The 17246-nt window shown below is 37.5% G+C and overlaps 3 protein-coding genes across 5 annotated transcripts in view; all 3 read left to right on the plus strand.

Annotated features, from left to right (window-relative positions):
• LOC105283372 (14 kDa phosphohistidine phosphatase) overlaps positions 1-5413 on the plus strand; it is a 63876-nt gene extending 58463 nt beyond the window's left edge. For all 3 annotated transcript variants that reach the window (XM_011346081.2, XM_020033005.2, XM_011346079.2), the window contains 2 exons: positions 1756-1883; positions 4982-5413. In XM_011346081.2, coding sequence (XP_011344383.1) covers positions 1756-1883; positions 4982-5074 — 221 coding nt within the window. In that variant the 3' untranslated portion in view covers positions 5075-5413. The remainder of the gene's footprint in view (positions 1-1755; positions 1884-4981) is intronic.
• Positions 5414-7053: 1640 nt separating this feature from the next.
• Positions 7054-10370, plus strand: LOC113561503. Its single transcript, XM_026968022.1, has one exon. It carries the CDS (start codon positions 8374-8376, stop codon positions 10030-10032), a length of 1659 nt encoding a protein of 552 aa, XP_026823823.1. The 5' UTR covers positions 7054-8373; the 3' UTR covers positions 10033-10370.
• A 1812-nt stretch (positions 10371-12182) lies between these two features.
• Positions 12183-13013, plus strand: LOC113563663 (proline-rich protein 4-like). The gene has a single exon (XM_026975592.1). The coding sequence runs from the start codon at positions 12183-12185 to the stop codon at positions 13011-13013; it is 831 nt and encodes a 276-aa protein (XP_026831393.1).
• The last annotated feature ends 4233 nt before the right edge of the window (positions 13014-17246 follow it).

Here is a 17246-nt window from a genome sequence, read left to right on the forward strand (position 1 = left end):
TGATTAATCGAGGTGATAGGTAATGATTAAAATATTTTTATATGTATATCATCAGAATGTACAGAAAGAAGATTGCTTATTAAAATTTTATTTTATCGGTCACTTCGTCGCGAAAGAATATTCACGATGGAAAAATCGTGTAGACCCTGTCATTTTTGTCCTCATTTGCTCACTACATATCTTATTTTGCTTACTCGAAAATTTGTTTTTAACGAGAACTTTCCTCGCGGAAATAGAAGATCTCGCAGATGATTTTGCATAGAACATCTATGAAATGCTTGTTCCCGGAAGAAACACGATCAATTCAATAGGTTGTTGTTGCAAAACATGTTCATTCGAATAACGAGGAAACACGAAGATTCAAGTTACCAAAGTAGACAAATAAGACAGGAACATTCAGTGTGAAGGAAAATCAGAAGTTACGTACCTTATAGCTTCGTTAGACAATTTCGCGTCTGACAATGTAATCGTATAATATTGTCTCCGAATCAGTTTTGTGTGATAGAGCGCGATATTCTCTCACACGTTAGTCTCAGAAAATGGAACTCTGAAATCGTTCTTGAAAAGTTTCAGCTGTTAACTCGCTTAACTTTGAACTTTGAACTTTAAATTCTCATTTTTCTCAGCTCGTATATTTTATTTTGCGTGTTTTTCTCAAGAGTTTCTTGTTCGTTAGCTCCATTACTGATTTTTTCTCAATGTACTATTACGTTTTTTGAGCAAATGTACTTGACATCGCAATGACAAACGACATGTGCAAAACTATTGTTGTCTTACCGAGATACACGAGATTATTCTGCGCACAGTGCGTAGTTCGGCGCGTTGCAACGAGGTGTTAGTTAACGTGTATCGATGGTTTTAATTGAAATTTTCTGCTGGCCGTCATGCCGCTACGGGAGCTTTTCACGTATTTTCCGCAATGTATTTCGCGCTCTGTTTCGGGTTTTCATCGGAAAATTCTCCCTTTGCTGCCTGTTTCACCCGTCGCATGCGTCGAGAGTGCTTAACGCATTAACGCACTGTATAAAGTATTATAGCGTTCATTTCAAAGGACGATTTACACGCCTAGCACGCATCGATACGCACATACACGCGTATCGCAATCTTCCGCGAATGGTACCGAATGAATTAATATTAACCCCTTTCATTTTTTCACGCTCCGAGTGATCTACTGCCGGGATGGATAAACAATAGTGCTTGATTGGTTCCCAATACTTACTCGGGCGTGCGAATCTTCACCGTGGATCCGCGTCACGTTCAATGCAAGAGCGAGGAACGTGCCGTGCACCGTTCGCAATTAATATCGATCGGGTAAAGATCTTTGGGCGGTGGCTTGTGTGATTAGCGTTCGAGATACGTGTACCTCATGGCTGTTTATATGCAATTACGAGTCCGTTAGCTTTGAAGGGGAAAAACGATAGAAAAACGGAAATTAAGGCTGCGTCTCTTCGATAGGACGGCCTTATGACATACTGATGGTGTGATGATGATCTAGCCATAATCTTGTTTGTCTTTCGGTACGGGAAACTTACCTCCATAAAATCTACCCTGTAACGTGATACTTTCGTTAACCGTGTTTGACTTGGAAGAGCTCCGGTTTAATTATATGTTAATAATTTAGATCCTTCACGTACTTCAGTCCAGACTAATTAATTAAGCAGTATACACGTCTTAAGATTAAATGGAATCTTGATCGCTCCAGTCTAACATATGTGTGACTTGTTAATGTTAAGTAATATATTATTTATGTTTCAGCTGATATATTCGACGAGGTGAACGAGCATGTCAAGAAACACGGCGGTTTGCAAGCAAATTGCGTAGGCGGTGGAAGAATCCAGCACGATCCTGACGAGAAAACTATAAAAGTTTATGGATACTCTCAAGTAAGTCTCGGAGAATTAGTTAGGAATAGCTAATCTATCATGTGATAATTTTTAAACGTATTTAATTAATTAAACGTATCGATTTTAATTTGATTAACATAAAATTTACGTAGATAAGAAATATCGATATCTCGTTTGCAAATTTGTGTATTTATCTCCTCAAGAAGTATTTTCAGTATTACATATTTTTTTATGTTTCTCAATTATCTTTTCGTTAACATTTTCGCGACGGGATATTATTTTATTGTGTGAGTATTTATCTTCATTGTTAAGAGATATTTTTGTTCATTAAATTTACGAGTTCGCATCCTCAAATAAATAAGATTGATACTCAGCTGGCATAAACGTCAATGTGCATCGTACTATCTAATGTCAGATGCTGCTTTAAACATGCAAGATGAATATGCATCGTAATACGTGTGATCAACGGCACATAAATATTTTCATGGCGTTACTAGCCACAAGCTTTACGCCAACATAGCATCATATGTCAAACTCTCGAGCGGATTAAATTTATCTGTCCGAGAATTCTCGCGCAACGTGCCATAATCGAATGGCAAGCTGCGTATGCTCTAGCAACGAGTTTTACGTGCGAAATAGAAGCGTTATAAAACGTGAAAACATATGAAAAATTAAAAAAATATATGTTGTTTTATAATTCAGCGAAAAATAAAATGTGATTAATTCTAGTAGTTTTATAAACGAAAGAGTGTATACTATATGGTAGATTTTAGTTTATTTTATGGTCTCTCAAAACCGATATATCATGTTTTAAATATATAATAGAATAATTTCTATTTTTACAGATTTGAGCATATACTAATTCGTTTTCTAAATCAATGAATAATATTTTGCAAACTAATTATCGGAAGTAAGTGATCGTGAGCTTATTCAAAGCATCAAACTTTGAATTTTTATCAAAAAAATTGTTTTTGGGTAAAAGTTGTTTCACCTTATTATGATTTTTCTTTGAGAAGATATTGATAATTATATCGAGATCTATGATAGAATATTAATGGCAGGCCTGGATAATGAAGAGATTATGCAACTATTGCTCAATCAATACCGTTACAAGCACGTGCTCGCGAGCACATGGTTGCGAAGAAAAATTATCTTTAATCAATTGATCAGCTAAACATTGCGTACTAATTACGTAATAGTGACGTAATAGGCTACATATATAACATGTTTGCCACGCCTACTCCGTGAATATGCGCGCATTAGATTAGATTTATGAAATACTATAATTTGACGAAAAATTGACCTAGCAACATGTAATAAACGCGAAGCTTTTCACGTCTGTGTATGTAATTATATTTGTTTCTAAATTTCAATTTAAATTGTTTTTAATATGATTTTGTTTAAATAACTTTCGAATTAATATTCATATATGTCTGTTGTATTCAGCAATACAGAAAATGCATCGGAAGAATTTCGTTAATTTGTATTATCCGGCGCCAAATTTTTCGAGATATATAACTGCAATAAACCTTGAGACTCATCGATTGACCTCCACGTGTAAAATCGCATTTACGTAAACTCGGAAATGTTCGTTGGTAACTTCTGTACTGCAGCTAGAATTTATTGGATCGTATTGCCAGATTTACAAGAGTATCTCGCGTAAGTAGTATAAGCCAATTATTGCCGGCGTGCTGCAAAAACTCGGGCGGAAGATCCATAAGTTTCTTACTTTTACTTAATCTATTGTAAAAGATCTTAATAGTTTGAACCGGATTAAGACATGCTTTGTGAGCGAATAAAGATAAAAGTAAATTTTTCTTATTTTTATTAAATGGATATCTTGTTAAATAATTTTTATGAGAATATCCTGAGACTCTAAATATTTTGTAGTTAAGCTCTAGAAACTGAATATATAAGTCACGCATTTGATGAAATAGCGAGGAGGAAATGTGCGTTTGAATATTCATGCGATTTCGGAGGAGATATTTTAGCTACGTGGGTAGCGTTATAAAGAATGAATGATTTGATGTATTTTAAAGCGTTTTAGGTTTTCTAACATGTTTTATTCCTTTTCAATTATATTATATATGCATAAGTGAAATGAATAATTATACTGCACCTTTTAAGTATAATATCTTCCGTATCAAAGCGCAGTAATGAAAAAATTTCAATTTAGTAGTACATATAATGGCTTCTATTTTCAGTTAGTGTGAGTTTTTGATATTTTTATAGAAAAAATACCCTCAACTATATTTTCCAACGCGTGTACATGTGTGTCTTATTTTTACCTTATTTCAAAAAGATAATTTTTCGAAATTAAAAACTAACAGCCGATCGAATGAAAATGAATGGAAGAATATTACAGATTTAAAGAGGGATCTTGCTGGAGAGGAAAGCAATTTTAACATCCCGTCCTCTGTTCTTGCTATATCGTTAGTCAGAACTATATGAGCAACGTGCGTATATTTTATTTGTCTTTTGGCTTCCTAAAGGTTATTACCGGTCTCCTGGGAACACGACAACTCTTAGTAACATAAAATGAAAAGAGCAAGTATCGTACGTAAATTAAATGTTTAAGGAAAAATTTAGTAGAAGGTATTACCGCGTGCTATTATTTTATCAGTACATTTAACCCTCCGTCGTCCATCATTTTTTTAACAACGCCATCGTCCCACTGTACACTTGAGTATTATACATGTATCGCTAACACATAACTGCTTTAAAAAATTTGGCAAAATTCCGGGTGACTCTTTGAACATTCCTAAACATGTTTTGACAGTCGCCAAACCGGAATGATCAATAGGTCTTTTTTTTATGAAAAATTGAAATTTGTCGGTGAAATTTACCATCGTAGTTTCAGGCGTGTCACTCAAGTGTACAGTTGGACGACGAAGGGTTAACACCGCTAATTGCAATATCTCTTTTTCGCAGACTTCAAAAATCCAGATTTATCTCTTTTTTCCTTTAAAAGCAAAACTCAGTCTTAATTCTAAATAGTTTATATTAGCGAATATTTTAGCTATACACAATTGTTTCTATTATATGCTAAACTTTATTGTATAGAAGTCAGATAATATGACAATGAGTTTTGCATCAATTTTGAAAGGATGTAATGGTGTTAATTATTTGATTTACAGGGATTCGGCAAAGCTGATCATCAAGTGTCGGTCGAATTACTGAAGAAGAAATATCCTGGCTACAACATCACGTGGTCAGATGATGGATACTAATTAAAATATAAGTAATGACGTGCGTTTTACGGAAAGTTTTTTATTAATTTATAATAAATATATTTTTATTTTAAAAATATAAATGGAAATAACGAAATCTTGCTTTGTATATTATATTAATAAAATATATATGTCTAAAACATGTGTGTCTGAAATATAAATATAAAATTTGTATTTTAGAATGATATTAAATGTGCTTTAATTATTTATGCATTTAATAGAACTAAACTACAATATACGCGCGCTGTGTAAGGCAATAAAATTAAGCCCGCTTTTATGTATTTCTTTAAAGAGTGAGTACATTATGTAAAAATGTAAATAAATTAGGAAATTTCAAAATTAATGCAAATTATTCATATCCTTTCCTATAGTACTCTTCAACATGGATCTTTGTTGTTATGACACAAGTTTTGCTAAATTGTATATATGTATATTGATTTATACATGGAATAATTTATTTACTTATTGCATACCGAGATAGATTATAAGGCTTTCTTACTTTTAAAAGTAAAATGCGCTATTATGTATGTAAATGTAAATGTGCTCAACAATTTTAATTATTTATCATTGATTCGAATTTATTATTAATTAGATGTCGATAAAAAGATAAATTGCATCTAGTCGGTAGTAAAGATGCAACATATATGTAATACTCGAGTATCGATTTTGTGATATCGAATGTCAGTATATACCGTTGCCGGTAATTCAGTAAACTAGTAGACTAGTAGCTGATACCTGCGACTAAATGATTTTATCAGATGATATTTTATATGACTAAGTAGCATTAGCTGCAGTCGATAGAGAAAAGCATTTATCAAACGATAAATTATATTAATGTAAAAAAAAATGTTTTTTTATATTTTAAACTAAGATTAATATAAGACGCCTGTAGAATGGTAATCCTTCTATCAAACATTAATGCCTACAGAATAGCAACCAACGTGTCCAAATCTTCTATACCTGACGGATTATCATTCTACAGGCGTTCTATGCTTTTACAACTGTAGCTAGTAAGTTTTCTTTTTCAGTTCCCAGAAAATCTGCTATGAGCCGCTACGGTTTTTGAGTAAAATGTAAAATAGTATAACTCAATAACGGATTAGACATATTTTTATTTTATTTTAAAGCATTTATTCTAAAGTCTTATATTTTTATTTCCATGTACTGGAAGTCATTTTTATTTGTAAATTATGTTGCTGTAAATAGAAATTCAGACACATTTTTATTTATGTATAGAATATATTTTAATATCTATTTGCTTGTGTAAGAAGTACATAAATTATATTGGATATTTCTAGCTTGTGCAACAAGTTTTTAATTATTAAATGTTAACTTTTTTATATGATAGGTTCACAGCCTTTATAGCTTTTATTTAATATTATTTCTTTCATTTTGTCTAATTACACTTGTCAATTATATACATAGTATTATGTATGTGTGTGTATAATTTATATTGCGTGTATTTGTACGTTTTCGTGCAATATTATGCAAAGCTTCGAGTACAATATCGCATGGCCCGTTAGCTTCCACCGTGACATATCCGAACAGTTGAAGTTAAACAAATCGATGCTTGTTTCGTAACAAACGCCGTGTGATCGATCAATTTGGACATGTTGGACGCCCGATGAAGGCGTTTAAAAAATTTTAAGTTACTGCTATACTTAATGATGTTTTCCCGAGCAGCAAAATCGATCGTAAATTCCTTCGGGTCACGCCAAATCCACATTGGCGAAAAGAACTTCAAGGTACTTATTTCTTTTAAAATAACTTACGGTATACTTCGAATGACTTGTATTTACAGGTTTACTTACCGTAATTCGATTGATCCAATCCTATATATTTTTATAGATGACACTTTCTGCTTATAATACAGATTTTATTTTAAAGAATTCTAAAAGACACATCTTTTTTTATTTAAGATAAACAGTTCCTTTTTTAACTTTATTAATTATTAATAAGTTTATATTTTTTTATCAATGCACTTAGAATACATGTATAATTAAAAATTTCTATGTAGATTGCTCTGATTGCTGGCGGTGCTGAAGAAATCGGTCAAACTATATCGCAGCTGTTAAAAACTAATAACCAACTCAATATCTTTGCATTGTACAATGTAGTGACTATTAATAGATTTTCGCCAGGTTATAATACGTTTGATACATATAATTTTTCCGATGATCAACGATTTAAGTTTCTGGTAAGTAAGCTTGCTATTTACGCTTTGCTGGAAAATGTTCGACATAATTTGTAAATCGATACAGTTAGTAGTAATTAGTAGTAATGGAAATAATATTAGTTGGACAAAGATGTCGCTTAACAATAAAAACATAAATATCCATTTAAATAGCCGTCAGGAATGCTGATGACAAAGAAATTCTGTTCGATCGACGTTAATCGTCCAAACACGGCTATTAATAATGCAAAGAAGCTAGACAATATTATCACTCTTAATCTTTCCAAACATCAAGAAAACAATGGAAAAGTAAGAATATAACATTATTTGGTATTTTAGTATCCATACAGTCGTCACATATCGGAGCATATTCAATATCTTACAGTCTTAAACAATATTCTGTTTCGAACAACTTTTATAATATCTTTTTAATTAATGTATCAGATACTAAGCAAAGTTGCGTATTTAAAATTATAATAATATATCAAATGTAAAGATTTAGTTTTACAATGCAGTGAATGTTTTAATACAGAATCAAACACAAAGACTTGTGGAAGCTCTTTATCGTTTACCAGTGGCAGAAGAAGCTCCAACGTTAGACAGCTTGTTGATGGCTAATGAAACAATATCCAAGGTAAGAAATATATATATATATATATATTGATATAGTTTTAAAAATGCATGAAAAGTTTCGACACCGTTTCTGCGCTCTGTAATATTTAATATATAACAATATAATGATACGCTTAAAATAATTGCGACTAATATTACATTAACTCGCATACATAGAAATCACGCATTAAATTCGCTATAAAAATAAAATCGATATATTGTCTCGTCCGTTTGTTGAATTGTGCTTTGCTAATCGAAATGTTCAACTTAAGAAAAAAATTGATCAGTGGAAGCGCTTAGGATTATCGCTAAACATTAGTTAGTTCTAACTGTGGTTTAAACATAAAAAACACAACTGAAGCATCGTTTGATTAAGGCAAAGAGGAGAATCAAGAGTTCATCTTGGAAAGTTCCCGTTGCAAAAGAAAATAATCGTCAATCATTGCCGACGTCTTTGTTAAATGATGACGAAACGCTGGCGAGAGGCTTGGTGAAAAGATCTAGAAGTACCGGAATGATTGCAAATGCAGAGGCACGTTGCAAAGCAATCGGGAAATCTGCTAGTTGGGTGATACCTGCAGCGCTGTCAAGTAACAAGTCGAAATTGTGGCACGAAATTTGTGTTCATGGCAGAAGACATATCAGCTGGTTTTCCGCTAAGCCGCTCCTTGTCCCAAGAAATGATTCGACAAACACGATGAACGAGCATCTCAAAAAGCAGAGCGACATAATATGTAAAAAAAATTCAAGAACCGAATTAGGAAATATAAAAGCAACGGTAGGCAACGATAATTTAAATGATAATATTTCAACCAACTTTCTATTGTCGAAAGAAGATGAATCAAGATTCTTTACGCCCATTTGCGCGAATCTCGAAGACGAAAATCTGCAAACGAAGAAAATTACGAATAATATTTTCAGACAATCGTCTACATTAAACGTCGCGGATCACGGATGCGAGGCAGATGCGCAGAATTGCAACAACAAAACTACTAGAGACGATATTTTAAACATCGTTGAAAGAAAGGATTGGATTCAACGAGTATACTCGAATATCAAATCCACATTTCGAGATTTGCACGTTACAATCCAGTCTTGGTCGGCAACAACGTTGGATTCGTACAGCCTGGGAAATATTTTCGCGTTGAACGAATCGATTCCGGCTGCCGATGCAATGTCCTACAACACAGTCTTCTTTGCACGGAAGGATTCAAAATCGAAAATTCGGAAAAAGATAGAAGAGTTTTGCACGCAGCGTAAAAACAGGAAGAAACCGAGTAGAGATGATATTTGTAATAAAAGAAAGAGATCTTGCAAAGCTGCGAAAAAGGATATATGCCAGAAGAGGGAGAAATGTCAAAAGAAAGAAAAACTATGTCAAAAGAAAGAAAAACCATGTCAAGAGAAAGAAAAACCATGTCAAGAGAGAAAGAAACCAGATTGCTCCAAGAGGAAAAAGTGGGTGCTTACTAAACAGAAGAGAGTTGTCTGCGAGCAGAAGAAGAGTGATAAAGATAAAGTCTGCGATTGTCGTACAACTCGAAAGGTGGAGCCCCAAGAAAAACCGTGTATACGTCGCAAGGATGACGATACCTGTAAAAAGACATTAGATTCTTGCAAAGCGCAACCGTGCACACAGCTTAAAGATGTTTGCAAACCTACATTAGATTGTCAAGAACCGTCGAAACCGTATAAAGTTGACACTTGCAAACCGTGTACAAAACCCAAGGATGAAACTTGTAAATCGATCATAGATTCTTGCGAAGATCAACCGTGTACGAAGCCAAAGGATTGCAAATCGATATTGGATTCTTGCGAAACGTGTTACAAGGAAAAGGAAAAGAATTTCTGCATAGAGTCCGGAGAAAACAAATGTCGAAAATCGGTGTACAAAAAATACAAAAGCGATAAATGTGTGAAAGACAAGAAATGCTGGCAGGATAAAGATGAGGATATATCATGTAAGCGGGAGGTGCGAAAGGAGTGTCAGGAAACAAAGAAAACAGTTTGTAAGGAGAAGAAGAAAAAAGATAGCGAGAAACACGATCGCACGGAAATCAAGAAAGTTGCACCGTGCAAAAAGCAATGTCCAACAGTAGTAAAGGCGCCAGGTTGTCCGGAAGACGACGAAAAGAAAAGAGGCTCGAGAAAATATTCCACTTACGTGTCATGAAATGTGTCAACAACTCCTTTTTGCAAAGATTATTAAACGCTGCAGATTTAAAACATTTCTCGACAAGTGCTGATCTCGTAAACGCTCGACACGAAGAAATTTATTTAGCAAAATTGCGATTCGTCGTATCTGTATAATATCGATGTATTAAGAAAATGTTTTATGACGAGAGAAATTTAAGGAAAATATTGTTTTTATAATATTATATCTGTATAGAATATTACAGATCTTTCTTTGTAGGCAGTCTCGTAAACAGTTCTGTTGTAAATCCTGCGAATTAAGAGTAAACGTTATTTTACTACAATAATGCGTATTTCGTGAGTGTAGCATTTTGAGAGTATACTATGAAGATAATTCCATGCAAATAGTTTAATTAAATGCCTGTGTGTCATATTATGTTATTCCTCATTACAGTTACATCCAAAAAAAGAAACTTTGGCTGGCAGACTTCGAAAATCTGGAACAATTGGCGAAGTAAGTTTTCCAGGATACTGATTATTACTTTTTATTTTTTGATGGGATGTAATTATATTTCTCGCACTATGTTCCGTGAAAAAAGATCAAATTAAAAATATCCTTTTAAATTCGAATTACATATTAATTAATAACGCGTTTGACGAAATTAAGCACAATTGATTTAGAGAAATGAGAAAAGTAGTATCGAAAAATCGCAGAAATGTTTTAAAAAGAAATTGAGTGCTGTGGCTCCACCTCCCTTCTGCCTCTTTTCTCGTCGAACCGACTACCTTCAATCTGCTTGACATTCTATAAGCCCAGCGCAGATGTCAAAATGGATATTTTAGTCAATGTAGATTGTCATAAATTCGATTTTTCATCACTCCGGGTCTCTCTGCAGAAAAGAGAGGGATCAAGTCCGTCGGCGAAATCCGTGGTAGAATTATCCGAAAGCGAGAAGTCGAATGAATTTGGTAGAATACACGTCAACAGAAATCCCTTATCCATCGTCTCGTCACATCAACGGTCTGTGGGAACCGATTTCGTCAGAAATCTCAACTCAAAAATTTGTCGCAAGGATCACTCTGACTACTCTTCGGAGGAATCGAAGTTATCGTATGGCGATAGACCGCGCAATGACGACTACTTCCCTCAAGGTGAAGAGTACGAAGACGAGATCGGTATGGACGAACATCAACTGGGCTATAAAAAGGATTCCAGCACGCAATCGACAACACATTTGAATGAAGAATACAACTTCCAACCAACGATGTTGATGTTTGAAAATCAGAAATACGCTAGCAGAAGTCCGTTAGCGAGATTCATCACGCACGTACATTCACCGATTGGACCAGGTGAGGAAACAATGCTGACGTCTCCGAAGAGAGTTTCCGAAAAAGATGCCGTTGAAAAACTGCAGATTCTGATCGAGAAGGCGACGGAATTCAAGCGCCGAGTTTTTCGTTCTAAAACTGATACGGCAAAGTCAGATGCTCGGATAGACGAAACGAGGGAAAAAGAGATCACCAAGGACGAAAGTAGCAGTACCGAAAGGACGAATCGACCCACTTTCCGAAGCCAGGAGATGCTCACATCGGTGCATTAAGCTGGATCACAGTTTCGTCCGACATTATGCATGAATTTTATCCATTGAATCATTTTGCTGTCGTTATTTTCACGTTCGCTCGTGTATAGGAGAATGCAATCGCTTCTACTTTCATTTCGTTCAAATTCTCTTGCAAAAGGAAGGAGGGAGGTGGACCGAGGGCTGATCGAGATCATCGCGAGAACTGGCGAGGCAGCGCAAAACGATCCTTCACGATTTAATTCGTAAAAACCAGCAGGCAGTCGGTACAAGCAAGGGACTGCAGCTTGGTAAGCCAGACTGTGACGAGGGCCCACCGAATCGACCGAAAAGGAATCCGTGCGATCCACCTGAGGGCCCCTGTCAGCCCAACCCGCCACCGGGCTACCCTTCGAAACCGCGGCCAAAACGAAAGCCGTTCTGCGTGAAATGTCCACCGAAGAAACCGTGCAAGGAGGAAAAATGCTGAGTCGTGTCAGTAAGAGACAGAGGGTATGTGGAGGCATCGGCGGCTGTCGCAAATGCTATCGCAAAGCCGAAACCGCTAGCGCTGTTGTCATTTCTAAAAAAGAGACTGTAAAATATTCTGTCTCCTGTAAAAAGCATAGACATGTCCATTTTGCCCATCTTGCCCGCGTTCATCTCTCCACAGTGCTGGCAAGACATTCGCAAAAGCTCCCTAGGATCGCGAAGACACGATGCGCGCAAGACTTTTGCTCAGCGCGATTTTCGTTGCTCGATTTCTCTGGTTCTTCAACGGGGCTTTCACAGTTCCTTGATTCTCCTGGCCGAGTCCAAGTCCAACAAGCCTCCCACCTATCGAAGAGTAGATGAGATTTGCGACAAAGTCGAGAAGAAGGTGAGCGAGTCCTGCAAGAAGCCTGATCTTTGCCGTCAAGAAAAGGTCGAATGCAGGAGCGAGCAATTAAACAAGAAACAGAAGGCGAAACCAAAGATCGAGAAGATCGCGGATCCGATGTGCGCGAAGACTTGCTTCGCGAGGGGCAAGTGTGAACTGCCACGGACTGTTCCACCGCCAAAGATGGAGTACGCGAAGGTGACGTGTCCTCCACCCAAATACGTGAAGCCTGATCCGTGTCCACCGACGTTGGAGCATCGTGAGCAAGATGGACATCATATAGAAGTTAGACAAGTCACCCCGAAGAAAGCGATTTGCACCCCGCCACCATTGCCAAAGCCACCCTGTGGCCCCATCCTGCTTTGCCCCTGTCCACCGCCGCGCAAAGTACGCCCTGGCCCGTGTCCGTGTTACGAGCACAAAGAAGTTGTCAAGACACGTCCGGTGCAGCCGTGTCCATTGAAGAAGAAATATCCGTGTCCCGACGCGGTGCACATTTGTCCAATGGAGAAGAAGCCATGCAACCTGAAACGCAGCAGCACGTGCGAGCATAGGAAGCGAAGGGAGACACCGGCATCTTGAAGCACTGGGCAAGCAGTGTATTAAAATGTTGGTCATTATTTTCTGAACACATTGTGGAAAAGTTGAGGAAATTCTGAACGAGAAAAAGATTTATATTGATCAAGTAATGCTAGATAATTTTTTATCTTAATCAAAATTAAGCATTAGGTTATTGGATTGGAAATAAATAAAATTATATATATATATATATATATATATATAATATATTTATTATATATAATTTATTATATATAAGATATGTTTGGAGCTTTAATATGATCCTCGTGAAATATTTTAACATTTCCAAGTATTCATAAAGTAATGACCGGTATTGTTTGATAATGCAACTACGATATGCAAGCGCATTCTTATGGATTATGCAAAATAATTGTAAGATATAGACTTCAGAAGAAAGAAAACTGTACTTGAGAAAATGATATTAATTGCGCGAAAGAGCAGCAGTTTTTGCGAGATCTATAAAATTAGAGATTCGGTCTCCTGGATCGATAATGTTAATAATTTAGGACCGACTGGTTCATCTTCCGTCAGCTCCGCGATTAACAAGATAATCATTTTTTGTTCGTTGATTTTCATCTGCATTTTTTTAAGGATGTTGATCGTGAGAGTTTAGTAATGCAAGGTGAACAAACCGGTTGTCGATGCATATTGCTTGTCGCATGACTAACGGGTTATTTATTCTGAAGTTATATACTGATAATATTAAAACGTGTACGTCAACATAACGCGTAAAGGTTCCTATAAATATTCATTAAACTTAATTGGATGTATAAAATGTTTCAAACGCGTTAATTTCAAGTCATACAAATGCGCGTCACGCATGTTGCAACTAAAACGTAAAATTGTAAAATAAACCTGCTACGAACAATACACGTGTGAGCTATTGTAGCGTACATTAAAATTATATCGCGTGATATCGATATAAATAATTGTTAGTTTATCGATTAAGAGTCCGGAGAAACGAAGAAAGGTATTTCTTTCGAGATCTAGAATAAAACTTTGTTGGTCATGCGGCATCCGATGTGCATTTTATTTTTTTTTAAGAAAAGTGCAAGTCTAAATTTTTTGATAGATCTCGCAACTAAAATAGAAAAAAATATATTCTGTTCTTCTTACGCGCATTCTTCTGAGTTAAGCATCCTAACGTTTTTGCAATGAATGCATATAATCAAACGAGCGATACAAATGAATTCTTAACTAATACATTTATGAAACGCTAGCTCGGGAGACGTATCTATATTCTTTAATATAAATTGTAACTCTATTATAATATCATATTATGATAGAATAAGAGATATCTGTCAATAAAATCCAGAGAAATTTGTACCGCTTTTTCGCCGATGCGTCACACATCAAGTAGAATAAAAATTTCATGTTTGTTAACTGACCATGTATTCCCTTTAGCACTGCATAAATAAAATCTCGTCTCTGTCACTCGCTTTGGTCTTCTTCAAGCGCAAAAATGGAATATTTTGCTCGTATCTCTTAAGGATTCGCTTGAGAAGAGACGTAATACAAGTTTTAACGGATTCCTCTTACCTCGCGATCGCTTCTGTTCAACGATGGGTCGTATCCATCGCTGCGACGCGAGATAAAAAGTACTGGGGGCGGAAAGAGGTGGGTGGCGGACGGTCGAAAATAGGAAATCGATTTCCACCGCGGGAGATCGGCTCCATCGATTGATTCGATCTCGCGTCCACCGTCTGCGTGCGCGATAATAATCGTGGTTGTACGCGCCACATCGCCAACGTCGTAAACGTTTCGACGTGTAAGCGGCCGCGTGTGCGTGTATGGGTAAGTGCACGCCACGAAATCGGCATCAAAAGCGCTTCGTTACAATAATATCGACATTTATATACGACGGGGGTCCGGCCTGAAGGAAGTTTGCCCAGGAAAAGACGGAGGCCCTTATCATTTTATTATTGGGGGTGAGCAACCCTCGTTCTTGGAACGACGCTTTACTCTTACCTCCTCATTGTCTGTCCCTCGAATCGGCCTCGACGCCCTTTTAAAGGCTTAAGCGCCGTTTCCGAGCACCCAATAGGACTTGGCTTCTTTTCACCGCGCTTCTTGATTATTACTATAAAATGTGCGACCCCATCGTTCGCTTCCATGTGTCACGTGTACACTTGATTCCATCATTTTAATATTACATACGTCGATGTAAAAAAATCAAACATTTTTTCTGTTCCTTATTAAAATTCTATTCAGAAAAATGATAGCGTGCTATTGCAGATGAAGAAAAAATTTCGTGACACATTTCGATAAAACAGTTTCCGAGTACGTGTGTGCGTTAAAGTTTTTAATGGAAACATTCTGTATAAATTTGAATACAACGTTATACAGTATCAATCGGTGATAATCCAGACGATCTCGAGCGAAATCGCTTTCGAGAAAGAGAGAGAGAGAGAGAGAGTTAGCTCGCAGACTCACGGATAGCTCTCCCAACACGGTGTTCTTCTCGCGGCAGGTTTCACCGGTGCAAGATATCGCGAGCATTATCGCGGGCGTTCACCGTGATTGGTCGGATTCGAGGGTATCGTCTCTTTTTCCACCCTCTCGTTCGACCAATAAGTGACGTTTCCAGCCGAGAAAGGGTGCGGACGGTGGGAGGCCGAAAGGGGGTGGCAATTCGGCGAGAGAGACGAGACGTGCAATGTTCCGAGGGGTTTGCGGAGGAGGGAGGCGGGCGAGGGAGAAGCTAGAGGGGTAGGAGAAGGTGGAGGAGGGAGAGGAAGAGGAGGAGGACGTGGTGGAAAGGGGAGAAAACTCTCCGCGTGGAAGAGAGCCGAGCGGGTCGGGCTTCTCGGTGGAAACAAGCGGGATGGATAAACTTCGGAGCGACTGTCCCCGAGGCTGATGCATAATTCAGGAATCGTCACTGGCGAGGATATTGCCAATTTGGCGTCGATGAAAATACGATCGGATTTGTGTCGGCTACCGCCCAGAATGGGGCTCGCTCTCACCCCGACGTACACATCCAGTGAATTTAGCACCTTCTCGCCCGCCCGACCGACCGACCGACCGACAGCCGCCACCCTTCCGTGCGTAATTGCATCGCGACCAATCCGCGGGTGTACACACGATCGCCTCTCTAATAGCGTGCACCGTTTTCACGCCGTTTCCGATATAGACGGAGTTAAGAGTTCTGTGACACTGCCCGGACAAATTACGACCGGCAGCTTCGTGCAATCGTCGCGCAATCGTCGCGCGGCGTCGTTCGCGCGCCGAGCGTAACGAGCGGTGAAACGCAACGAGATAATCTGCAAACGTCTGGAAACGCTACAGCCGTTTTCATTCTGGTCAATCGGACGTGCATGTGTAACTTCTTCATCTCGATACTCGAATGTCAAACGACGTCGCGCACGAGAAATTTGTGTCAAGTGATACAGATTCTTCCTTGGAATCTGTATTTTTGCGATTTTTCTGACAGCTGCTTTTTTTGAAGCTGAACATAGATTTTTTGCGGTGTCCATTTTGAAATATCAAAATTGCTTTGATGAAAAATCAGTGTTCAATATAATCTGTCCTTTCATGAGAAATCATTGATAAATATTATTTATGGCGGATTTGAACGATGATTCGATGTCTGCCGTAAAAGATTTTAATCGCAGCGCACAGATCGGATAAAATGCGATTTCTTCTTAGATTTTCATAAGCCTAGGGAATATCCTGCAATTTGAAAACCGCGACGACGCGACTCTGATATTGATTGATGAAAGATTATCGGTTTTTCATGGTTTTGTGCCATAGGAATGTTCGAGGGTAGTAACCAAGCAAGTCGTATAACGGAAGATCCGGCATTCGACGATTTTCCACGGATACGAAAGGGGACAACGGACGATATGAAATATTTATAAGGGGAAAGACCGCGTGCGAGGCCGAGGCGATGAAAAGAATACATTCGGGATCGATTCAATTTGTCAACGCGCCGCTAATTGCGTTATTATGCCGCTCTTTTGTGTGTCGAAACGCCTCCATCATCAATAATCTATAAAAACCTGGCGTTGATAGCGGTGAATTGGCGAATTGAGGGAGGATTCACGGAGATTATGAGAGAATTATGATTTGCTAATATAGCTTAGATTAATGAGCAAGATATCATAGCGCGAGTTTTTCGATGGTGATAATCGAATCGTTAGGCGCAGAACAGCATAAATTGTGGACTATTTTTAGAGAAAATTATTGGGTTGGCCAAAAAGTAATTGCGTTTTTTTCCAATAGATCGACATACAT

The sequence above is a fragment of the Ooceraea biroi genome, chromosome 2, assembly GCF_003672135.1.
Source record: "Ooceraea biroi isolate clonal line C1 chromosome 2, Obir_v5.4, whole genome shotgun sequence".
Taxonomy (NCBI): Eukaryota; Metazoa; Arthropoda; class Insecta; order Hymenoptera; family Formicidae; genus Ooceraea; species Ooceraea biroi.